The sequence below is a fragment of the Rhamphochromis longiceps genome, linkage group LG16 (assembly GCF_057381845.1).
Source record: "Rhamphochromis longiceps isolate RC_006_pf linkage group LG16, R_longiceps_female_GT1.1, whole genome shotgun sequence".
NCBI classification, from domain to species: domain Eukaryota; kingdom Metazoa; phylum Chordata; class Actinopteri; order Cichliformes; family Cichlidae; genus Rhamphochromis; species Rhamphochromis longiceps.
The window spans coordinates 29,013,306-29,025,837 of NC_140572.1; the positions used below are offsets into that span (position 1 = coordinate 29,013,306).

Here is a 12,532-nt window from a genome sequence, read left to right on the forward strand (position 1 = left end):
TTTGCAGCTCCCTTTTTGTTTGTTTGTTTATTTTTATAATTTGTTTTATGGTATGATGCCAGTTACATTCAAAAACTGCACACAACCAACACAAATATGCTTGCATGGAGTCCTCCAAAGACCTAACAGCATGTAGCTCCACATTGAATATCCTATTTGTAGGTGAATGTCTTGTCTGTTACTGTGTGAACTCTAAAGTTGTATGATATAACCTCACTCTGCTCTACAAGTGGGTAGAGGACCAACAACAGGTCAGTTCAGGATGAGTAACCCACAGTTATTAGAACATGTTTGTACATCTAAACTGTTTTTTGAAAAAAACAACAATGACTCCTGATCACTTTTGATGATGTTTTTCCAAGGTTTTTTTTTTGCTATCACTATTGTATAATTCATGACACTGCTCTTCTACATACTTATAAATATCCCAGCGACACAGCTGTCTAACTGTCTCCTCAGCCCCACATTATATTGAAAAACAACAACATGATTCACTCTGGAGGAGCCGAATGTTTGCTGGTAATTAGTATGTGCAATTTTTAAAAAAGTAAGCCACTGATTACATGTGTTTACAGGCTGAATCCTCCATCTAATCAAGAGATTGGCTTGGGTGTAGTAACGCTCTGAGGACTCAGTGAATATTTTCTCTCTGGAATGTGGCTTTCTCTGATGAGAACATTTTTTTCAAAGTGTGTAAAGTCATAAGGTAGATTTGTATGAAACATGAAAATGTAGCTGACACAGGACCTGAGCGACGCATCTGACCATTCGGTTTACACATCTACCATTCACTAAAGCCTCATCAGAAGTGGTTTCTGTAGAAACGTGGCTGCTTTTTAAATTAAGGCTGAAGACTTTTGTTTGTCTCTGCTTTTTATTAAATCAAGGAATTACAGATTTATTGTACTTTCCTCTTGTATTTCTTAAATTCCTGTCTAAATGTCAAACCACTTAGCATTGCTTTGCCCCATTGAACCTTTGATGCATCAAATACCCTGACTAACCTGATGAGGGTGCTGTAATCAAATCTCACCTTTTAGTTATCATGTTTTTAGAGATTTAAAGACAGGAGTTAATACTGTTGTACAAGTGGTAGTCAGGATTGTCTACAGATGTAGAATTTCTAGTGTGATTTAAATTTAATCAAAAATGCCATTTTTGCATGTACAGCATCAAAACAAGCTAAAAGTAACATCAAATTTAACATTATTGTTATGAAAACAAGGACAAATGGCGGTGGTTGAGTATAATTCTGCCACTTGGTTGAGTGTGAAAATCCTTAAAATCTGGTTATATTAAAGTTTTTGATTATTTCACTTCTTCACTGACAATGTTTTTGTTTCATTAAATGCGAGTCTGTGGCAGCTTAAATCCTCTCCTTCATTATTAAGTGCAGTATTTCCACTGGCTCCTCTCAGGTTTCCCCTTTCACTCATCACTCAGGCATGCAGCTCTAAGGTTACTGCTTTGTTTAATTCATTGTGCTGACTCTATGTTACTCTATCAATGCAATAAGGAATAAACAGCTGTTCTTACTGTGGCACAAATTTTTAAACCCCTTTGTCACATCTCATTCTTCTAAAGGGAATCTCACTGGCCTTTAAGCAGCTATAAATCGGCGAGGTGAGGCCTTACAGTGTATCCTTATTCACTGGTATAAAGGAAAAATCAGTATGTTAGCATTTAAGTTTCACTGATGAACCCACGAGGCATTACACCACAGCTGAGTCACCTTTTAGCTAAACATGGCTTCTTAAAATAGGAAAACAGCCTGTAGATATCTTACTTTATTTAAAATCAAAGCATTTTAAGAACAAAATACGTTGGACGGTGCATCTTTTCCTATAAGCTGCAAATACTGGGAATACTAATGTAGAAGACAGAAGGACCCAAAAGCATGGCTCAAAGCTCCAAAAAAGCTTTATTCCTGGGAACTTGCAAAGTAAAGCTGACATAAGGGCAAACAAATAATCAAAAGGAATTAAACTAGTGACACAGGATAAGAAACACACAGCTTGAGGGAGAAGGCAACAAAGAGCACGGGAAGACAATGAATCCACACATGGAAGACACAAAAAGCTGAAACTAATATCAGATGATGACCCAGAGGTAGTACAACTAGACATGCTGCAGAGACTAAAGACCGCCAAAGTATAACAGGGAGAGACAAAACACTTGACGCAATGACAAAAATGTAAACAGCCACAAAAAAGACTGAGTCAGATACAGAAATGGGGGGGGGGGGGGGGGGGGGTACAAGGGATAAATAAAGAACCATAAAACCAGAATATTACAAAATATTCTTAGAAGCACAGAACCAAAAAAAACCTCATACATCCTAAAAACTCAAAACCCTGGGTCCAAGACTCAGAGACCATGACGACTATACCCACAGCACTACAAACAAAATCGACTCTCTCGCCACCTCTATATGGAACAGTGATTAATCGAAAAAGTAAACTCACTTCAAAATGTGTTTATGTACTCATGGTTTTTTGAGAGTTTTTATAAATGGGCTTTAATTTTTTTTAAATATGTAAACGCATTTTTGATGATTTGATGAGCATGAATTGTGTGCTGAAGATGACCATACAGACTGTTGCAGGAATGGCCAGTGATTCTATATATGAGTGGGACTGGCTGCCTGTGTTTCCATTAGCCCTGCAATGGACTGGCTCCAACCCCTGAGTGACCATGAAAATCGACAAGTGGAAGAAAATGGAAGGGACATAAAATACTCATGTCTATACTTTGTCCCATAAAATGTGTTTGGTAAGAAGTGGCTAAAAGGAGCTGCAGATGTCAGAAATTCAACTCAGGTTGAATGGTGTAATGAGGGAAAAGGACAAGGAAGCACGAGGTCCTTTTTCATCAGGTGGCGAGCAGCTAGAAAGTAAAATGTGGTGGTAGCCAAGAAGTACAAAACTAAACTGCAGCAGTTGACATAATTTATTTACAATAAAACCATCCCAGGGAATTTAAAAAACTAAAACTATAGGTCTCACTTATATACAGGGGCGTAATTTCCAGGGGGGTTAGGGGGGTTATGACCCCCCCAATAATCAGACCCAACCAATACAAACCCCCCCCCCCCAATAAAATTATGAATTATCCTACATACATAGGCTGTTGATTTTCTTTACTCATTTCAGTTATTACCAGCAAAATAGTTGCATGTTTAATCATCTGGGAATTTACCCAGACTACCCCAGGTGCAACAGTCTTGAAACCATCACACAAATCATTCTTCCCCAGTTGGGTCTCATTTGGAGAGGCATTCTTACTGGGTACAACTCCTCCACCACATCTGAATCCAGTTCCACAGACAATTCCAGGCTAATCTCCTTGGCATCCATCGGGCCAGTCCAACCTGTTGCTCTCATGAAGCTGTGCCGTCTTCATGTTTGTGCCACTTATACTCTGACACCTCTCTCTGATTGCCTTCACCTGCCATCTTTTATGTAATATCAATTCAATAAAACTTTATTGATCCTGAAGGTTGGCCCTGAAGGAAACTGGGTTAATATCAATTTCTGGTAATATCAGCAGGTGTGGATAATTTCTTTGATTAAGGCACGAAGTAACAGTGGGAAGGAAAAACTCCCTTCTAACAGGAAGAAACTGAATCAGGATGATCAGTCTTGCAGATGCTATGCACAACAGCATTTCATGTGTGGTGATTGCATTTGGATATCATCAAAGCAGAGCCAGTTTGTAAAGATGATCATTTTCTGAACATAATATACAGGAAACAGAAACTCCAATTGCTCACAGAGCTTGTTTTTCTCAGTAATCTAAAAAGTGTTTGAAAAAATTCCATTGACCTTTTTTGTTAAAGGAACTGCGACGATGCAAACTCTTGTTTTGGTGCACACAAACACGGTCGTCCCTGTGCCACTGTGGCCCTCTCTTTACATCATATTCAGCCAAGAGGACAACCCCAATCTGGATTATTTATACAGGCACTGATCTCAGTATTTGAAACTTTGACCGTGTTTAAAATGGACAAATTGTAACAGTGTATATTCACTGTTACTATATAAGTATATGTCACAGGAAATAATTCAAAGAATAATAGAGCTGCTTTAAATTTCACTAACAATACTTAAAGAAATTGGGACCTTGCTGCTAAACAAACATGTCTTCAGGCCTTTACCCTCATCCATTTTTAAGACCAAAAAAAAGCATAAAAGGTCACGTGTATATGTTCATCATATCTGGGTTTCCATGTGACATTTGGCCTAAAAAGTGCAACAGATGGTTGTAGAAGGAGCTTTACTCATCACAATCTATAGCATATTAACTAGACTTTTGATTTTATTATTAGTAACAAAGAAACAATGCATCTCTTCATATGCAAGAGAGAATAGGGAAATAGATCACAGGTAAAATGTCTAAATCAGCAGAAGGTATATATGTTAATTCATTTTGGGGGGTAATGTGTCAATACAACCCTGCTGCAAGGGATTCGGAGTCTAATCTTTCTTTAGTCAAGCTCAGCAATGTGGGAAAACAGGCTCATGAATGAATGTTGTGGCTCCTCTGGTTGAAATAAAGCTGGCATCTATTCTGGCCTCCATTCACATCAGTGGACACAAGCCTCAGACAGACTCAGCTACCCTGGTTCTCATCACCGGGCATTCAAGCATTTTAGCTCAGTTATTCCACCATCAGTGCCACTCGTGTCTGAAAGATCTGCTACCTTATCATTAAAGCTCCACCAGGATACTTCGACAAGCAACAAAGACTAGATTCAGAGCAGAATAATCATTACCTGCTGCTACAGTTGGTTAAACAAGATAACTGAGGTAACTACTATCTAGCATCGCACATTTTGGAAACGTGCAGCAGAATGCAGATGTACTCACAAATAAATTAGGTTATCAAAACTTTATTTGTAAAAGAATAAGCTTTTTTTAAAAGGTTTGTTTGTATTTTGCAGAGTTACAAGGACAAAGTAAAATATTTCCCAGTTCTGAAAGATTGTGATGATCAGAAGATGGAAATATTTGGGGTTTAATCATCTCAAAACTGTGCAATGCACCACAGAGCTTCAGTGCTTTGAAGTGCACTTTTCAGAAATCTCTTGTTAATCAAAAGGCTCTTTTTGTTTATGTAGAGCCTTTCATCCCTCAATTAATTTAATTTTCGCATAATAGTCACGTCTGTGTTTGGTCTGGGCTGTGTGCAAGCACACTGAAAGTATTTCCTAGCTTGTGTGGACGCAGTTCTGATTTGATGAAAACACAATCACATAATAAACTTAAATGGCCCCATTCCAAAAGAAAACATGCAGTGTTTTAAAGCTTTTGCGGTCCACACATTATCACACTAATGTTCCTCTGACTGTGCACCGCATAATCAAGAAACGCTGAATTACCATTGTTATTTTTGGACCTTTTATTCCTCTTTCATTTATAATTTGGCATTGTAACAACAACCACATTGGACAGAAATGACGAAGTTTCTATTAAATAACAAAGTCCAGGAAGTCCTGTTGATTGGTGCAGGGATAACAGGGCAATATATCTTCAAGTGAAATCACATTCATTTATTCTTTAACCATAGAGGCAGCGTAACGCTAAACTTTTATCAGGGTTGGAGAGTCTTGTTCTATCCCCAGCAGTGTTCTTGCTCCACTTCCTGGACTTTTTTTTGTTCTGTCTGCACTTCTTATGAGCACCTGTTCTTTGGAAAATAAAATTTTCTTGTTAACCCCATTTACATTACAGCTTAGAGAGAGGGGGGAGGAATCAAACTGCCTGCTCAAACTTAATAAGCGAACTCACCTTCTGCCCGAGATACGTCTTCCCTAACTGCCCGGGTGTTCTTGAATTAAATTAGGAAGAATCGCTTTAGGGCACATCCAACAGTCGGATGTCTTTCAGTCGGATATAAAGAACAAAACATGTTTCTCCTTTTTCTCTGAAAACCCTTTGAGTGATTACTTTTCTTCATAGCAGGGCAAAGAAAATCAATGCAGAGTTCAGAGTATAAATTACTCATTAGTGCTAGAGCCACAGCACAATAGTGCTGTGTTTTTTTGGGTTTTTTTTTTTTTTTTTTTGTGGAGTGCCAGGATGATTTAAAGCTGCTGACAGCACCAGGCGCTTACACTGCAATAGGCTCCTGCTGTCCCTCTTGTCCTCTATCATTTGTATCGATGGGTATAGCCTGTCTGCTTGCCTGACAGTTAATCTCTTCTTCTCTTCCCTCCTCCTTCACTATTACTCTCTCCTTTCTCTCTGTGAGCCACCACAACTCCTCCTCTTTCTATTTCTTGCATTACCTCCCCTGTTTTGTTTTGTTTTTTTCTCACAGATGTCGTTATGATGTATGATTTCACAGTAGCTCAGACAGCCAGTGTTGCTTAAACTCTACAAGACATCTATTTTTTCTTACATGGGGACCTATTCTGGTTTTTTCCAGTATTTTTTCTCTTATATGATTCACAGTCAATTATCTTCTACATTCTGAGTTAATCTAGTGGTTCTCAAACCACCAGCATTAATTTTAACACCATTGTTTCCCCCAATCATGACCCTTTTTTAAAAAGAAATAACCCACATTTCAGCATCAACATCATTCGACTTGGCTCTGAAAGCCACTGCTTTAACCCAGCTTCCTTGTGACTGGCTGCTCAACACAAACAGAAGGTTTGAACAGCAGGTTGGTTTGACTTCTGTGCTTATTGCTGTGTACCTTAGATGACCATATTAGGTATATCTACTCTGTTTGACATCGTTCTGATCCAATAGAAAAATATTGGGGGAAAAAAAAAACAAATCTCTGAACCTGAGAGTTTGGAGCAGTCAGGGATTCCTTGCAAATATGCTGACCTCATTATTTGAAACCTGCGTCATGTTTAGAGCATCTACCTCTGTGGATCATGAACTCTGACCTCTGGTTAGATGTGAAAGAAATGCAATTTCCCTTAAAGCATGCTTCTGATAACCAAAATACATGCAAAAGAAACATATGCACTGTAATTCTATGCCTTTATTAATTGAACTTAACATATTATTTAAAAATTTCAGTGCAAAGAGAAGAGAAAAGAAGAGACTGATTGAAAAGAGCTAGAACTGGTTCTGTATATCCAGTGATGAACAGAAAACACCGGAACACAGAAAATGGAGAAGCTCGAGTTTGAGATCAGAGTTCGTTGACCTGCTGTGGCAACATTACCAACCAACAAATGTGTACATTTTTCTCTCTCTCCTGTGTTTAAAAGGGAGAGAGTGAGGGTGAGAGAGGCCCCAAACAGCACCTGCATGTAGAATAATCCTTCAGTGTAGTTGACACATGTGTCTGCAGAGGGATCTAGCAGCTCTCTGTCTACCTTTGTTTCACAAACACTGCTGTGGGGATGTTTTGCTCATACCACAACAAATGTTTACACCCTCCATCATTTTCCCTCTTCTTTTCAGTATTTTTCACTGTCAAAATAAATCACATTTTTCTTTAAATGAGTACAATAAAAGGGGAACACGATAACCTAACAATGGAATTACTTATTATTTCCCATGTATGTTAGCATAGACATAAAATTAATCATTACACAGAATTCAGGTTTATATTATTTAGTTTATTATTGTATTGTTTAGAAGTTAGTGCCTGAAACTGCAAGCCTTTGTTTTTAACAACGGTCTCTCTTTAAACTAGTATTAATGTAGGTAACTGAGTTATTATACTCCCCCAAAAGTCTTTTTGTTAATTCCACCATCTCTAAGAGATACATCATAGCAGGTATTACTAATACTCACTCACATACTGTCTTGCTTTTTCTCACTTTCATTCCTCTTCTCTCCAGAGCATACCTCCACCTCTCTGGACTCTCTCCCACCTGCTCCCTGCTCGCACTAAGACCACAACATCATCTGCAAATATTATAGTCCCCAATATACTTCCTGATCTCTTTTCCATAGTTTTATTGTATGGCTCAGCAGCTCTTCACATCACTCTTGCTCTTGAAAACTAGTACCAGCACACTTCTGCTCCGTTCTTCACAGACACTCTCTCTCTAGGATTTAGTTTGGTGAAAAAGCCCCTTGCCCTCTCTCCTAGACATCTCTATACCTCCACATGTATGTAATCCATCACTTAAGGTGGATGTTGATTTTCAGTTAAGGGTCTAAATACTTTTTTTCAACTAAACAAGAGTATTTTGTGTTTTTGTAATTCAAAAAACTTCCCTTGATTTAGAAATATGTTTAAATTTACTTCCATTTTCACTCCTGTGTTATGTTGGCATCCCCTGTGTCAGAAACAGTAATGCATTTTATTTATAAAACTGGAGTATTTCCTGCAGGTTTTTCCACTCTCCAAAGAATATTAGAGTGAGCCATACTGGGTCTTTTGACTAAGGTTGTTACAGTGTACCACTGGTGTAATGCTACTTCTACTTTTTATAAGAATGGTTTATCGTCTGTTTTATGTATGCTGCTACAACAACTCAATTTCCTTCTGGGCTTAATAAAGTTTCTCTGATTCTGATTCTAAAACAAAATAAAACCTAACTGAAGCAATTTTGTGAACTTGGAAAACTATACAAACAAAAATGAAATTACCTTACTTTAATATGTTAGTTTGGTATAAAATGTTATTATGTTATAATTAAGACTTTGGATGTCTATAAGACTTTGTAAAAGTTATTTTTTATTGTAAAAACGTGTACTCTCTGTACTCTCCAGAGAATTAAAAAACAAAACAAAACAAGAAAATCCGATCTGAAAACTAACTGAAACTAAACTGAATGAAAAAAAAAAAAACCTCAAAATTAAATAAACTTTTAAAGTAATGAGAAACTACAAAACTATAATGACTCCATACTGATTTCCTCTGGTTCAAAAAGACCAACAAAATCTATTGTGATGGCCCTAAACTGGTTTTCGGAGGGAGCGGCTGGGCTCGGCACTTTCCGGCACGCTTCGTGGATATTGACGTGAGCTCGTGGCCGCCTCTCCCAGACTGCTTTATGTCTGGCAGCAGCGGCCATGCGCGGTCGCCATATTACTGCGCACCCCTCCCCTCCGGCCCCGTCACAGACAGCGCAGACCACGGCAGCGGTGCGGGAGGCTCCATACTGAACGACGCTACCGCCGGGGCGGACCAGTGATACAGCAAAACCCAAACGAGGACCCAGAGGAATGGATTTAACCCGTGTACGGCGCTTTTATTAGAAGTGTTTCGCCTTTTAAAGCTTCTAACTGCGGATTAAAGGTGGCTCGCTTTCACTTCGTTTCCTCTTGTTAAAAGAATAAGAATACAAAAACCCAGCAGTTTAAACAGCCGAGTTTGTGTTTAGCTAGCCGGTGATGGAGAGTGGCAGCTAGCTAGCTTTTAATATAACGCTAACTTACTCAGCAGCTTTTTGCCCGCTTTTTGTGTTCATTGCAGCGTGGCGTCTTTTTCTCTTCAACAAAACATACAGAAATGTTAGCTTGTGTTTAATAAAGGCGCAGACGGACAGCTCTGGTAGTTAACCGGCGAACTGGCATCAGCTGACGCTAGCGGTCACTAGCTTCTTTTGCCTCGCTAGGATAACGCCGAAGCGAGTGAAAGAAGACAAGGGTGTAAATATCGGCACAACTTTTGCCTCATATCTGCGCACTTCGTTGAAATATCTATTGTTTTTTTTCTAGATAATTTTTTTGGTCGTTTGTCTGTTGAGCGTAGTTTTGTCAAAACGGCGCCTTTAACGAGCTGCAGCCTTATTGCATACTGTCAGAGACCAACTACCGCCCGGATCTTCTCGAAATGCATCATCCGGACCCTGCAGGAGACTCTGGCAGTGTTAGAAAGATGGCGCACCAGGCTGTCTTTCACAGAAGGGGGAGCAACACTGGTAGCGGGAGCGGCCCCGGGCTGTCAACATCAGCTAACCCGGTGGTTAATAACAGCCACGTACCAGGCGATGACTACCCGCCCTCCCTGTTGATTCAACCTCCTGCTGGCTCATCCTCCCCGGGTCCCCATCATCCTCCTCCCCCCCACAGCCTAAATCTGCTCTCCCAGCCCCAGCCCACACAGTCCACTGGAGCTCAGATAAAAAAGAAGAGTGGTTTCCAGATCACAAGTGTGACTCCAGCACAGGTATCTGTTAGTACCAATAACAGCATTGCAGAGGATACTGAGAGCTACGACGACCTGGATGAGTCCCATACTGAGGATCTGTCGTCTTCTGAGATTCTGGATGTGTCCCTCTCCCGAGCTAATGATGTAGTTGGAGCAGAGAGAAGCTCCTCAGAGGAGACGTTGAATAATTTCCATGAGGCGGAGACCCCTGGAGCAGTCTCTCCAAATCAGCCTTCACACCCCCACACCTTGAACCAGGCACAGAAGCAACACGGTGGAGCCATGGTGAATGGGACTGTACACCATCAACATCCTCCACATCCTAACCATGCCCAGGTCTACCCTCTGTCCTCTGGCTCCGGGATCACCGCGTCTGGTCTCACCTCTGGAGCTTTACCTTGTGTCACCCAGAAAATGCCTTCTAATATGGGCGGCCCTCAAGAGAGAGTTTCCCAGGCTGCTCCTTCAAGTATCCCCACTCAGCCTACGGGGACTGCAGTCCCGGGATCTATCCCTGGAATGCACAGCTCTGCTGCTGGCAATACAGTTAGCATAGTTAATCCCCAGACCAGCAATGTTAGTAATGTGAATATGTTGAGCTCTGCCAACGTGCCTGTGAGAGGGGGGATCAGCACGAGTGCTAGCACTAGCAGTGGCGGCTATCCTCTCAATGTGATGAGCAGCAGTGGAGGGAGTGGAGGAGGAGAAAGTGCTGCTGCTCCAGCGGGGAGCAACCTAATGGCCCCCACTAGCATGATCCAGCAACACCAAAACTTAAACTCCAACATTGCTATGACTGCTACAACTACTGTTGCTGTGAGTGTCTCTGGAGGCGTAGGGCTCCCCAGCGGGCTCCATGGAAGAGTTGGATCAGCTGTGCAGCAGCCTGTGAGTGCAACTGCTACAGCTGCAACCACAGCTCCTGTATCAACTGCTCCTGCGGCCCCTGTGGTGGCCACCACCACAAGCTCTCGCTTTAGAGTGGTGAAGCTGGACTCTAACTCTGAGCCCTTCAAAAAGGGCAGATGGACTTGCACTGATTTCTATGATAAGGAGACCCCAGCTCCTGCCCCCACTTCTTCTTCTGATCCTGGGTCCCACAGCATACGACAGTTTGTCTCTGAGAGCTTTGCTGGGGGGTCGGAGAGAGAAAGCACAAGTGGGAGTTCTGTGAGTAGTACTATGAGTACATTGAGCCATTATGTCGAGAATGTGTGCAGTGGAGATGTTGGTGGACCACAGCATGCACAGGATTACAACTCCCCTCCTCAGGGCTTTCAAGGAATCCTCCCCAGCGGTTTAAGCATGGGGGTATCTCACACCCAACCCCAACAGCATGATAAAACTATTGCGGCCCCCTCGGCACCTACAAACGTTCATCAGCCTCCATCCATGCCGAGCCACCAGACCACCATGGGACTCACTGCTGTGTCCCAGCAGCAGCTCACTTATGCCCAGGCAGTTGCTAATCAACCCCCAGTAGGTGTTCAGCAGCAGAAGATGGGTTATGCCACCCTACCACAACAGCCAGCTGCTGCCCCCCAAGCACACACGATGTCGATGAGGCCACCTGAGTACACACAGCTGCAGCAAAGCATCCCTCATTCTGCTGCTGCTTCCCAGCCTTTGTCCAACCAAGCTGGAGCCACATCTGCTGGGATGGCTAACGGAGCCTGCCATATGATGGGAGGTCCTCAGCAGCCCCACTCTCTTCAGTCTACCACCTCTAGTATGTCCTCTCATGTCGGGGTAGCTGGTGTTGGCCAGCAGCCTCAGAGCCATCCAGGCCATTTGGATTGCCAGCAGCAAAAGCCGCAGTCACTCCCAACACAAATCCAAAACCAAGGGCTGAGCACCCAGCTGCCAACAGCGGCCCATCAGAGCCAGGCGTCTGCACCAAGTGTGCCTCCCCCCAACCCTCAGAGCGATCACCAGGCCCAGGCCCAACCCCAATCTCACAACACTGGGAATACTGCTCGGATGCCCCCGCAGGGAGTTCCCCATAGCCAGCCGTCTTCTGTGAGCTTGACCCATGACCACAGCAGTGCCCAGGCCCTGGCTCACGCTGCACAGGCCAGCGCCCTGTATGCCAGTCTGCCGAGCTTCACCACCACTCAGCTGCAAGATGCCCAGCGGCTGCTCCTCCAGCATCAGTCGGGTTTGTTGGGGTTGCCCAAGCTGTCTGGGGGAGAGACTGGATCCAACACTGGCCATGGTCAGGAAACTGAGGGCAACGCTGCCACCGCCAGTGCCTTAACAGCACCAGCTGGTCTCAAGACTGTAGATGGAGAAGAGGATGGGTAAGAGACTTCATTTTTATACTTTTCTCACTTATATTTGTTTGATTATCTGCAAACGGTTTATGGCTTTCTTTTTGTTTTGTATTAAAAAAAGAGTTTTGTGTGATGGTACTCAGCATTTTAAGTCTGTTTGAAGCTGAATGAGTTCACTGTTTAAT

At 42.2% G+C, this 12,532-nt stretch overlaps 1 protein-coding gene across 1 annotated transcript in view; it reads left to right on the forward strand.

The window, feature by feature from the left end:
- The first annotated feature begins 9,023 nt into the window (after positions 1-9,023).
- Positions 9,024-12,532, forward strand: part of LOC146651346 (TSC22 domain family protein 1-like) — a 41,768-nt gene continuing 38,259 nt past the window's right edge. Inside the window, exon 1 of the mRNA XM_085383889.1 lies at positions 9,024-12,374. Coding sequence (XP_085240015.1) covers positions 9,757-12,374 — 2,618 coding nt within the window. The 5' untranslated portion in view covers positions 9,024-9,756. The remainder of the gene's footprint in view (positions 12,375-12,532) is intronic.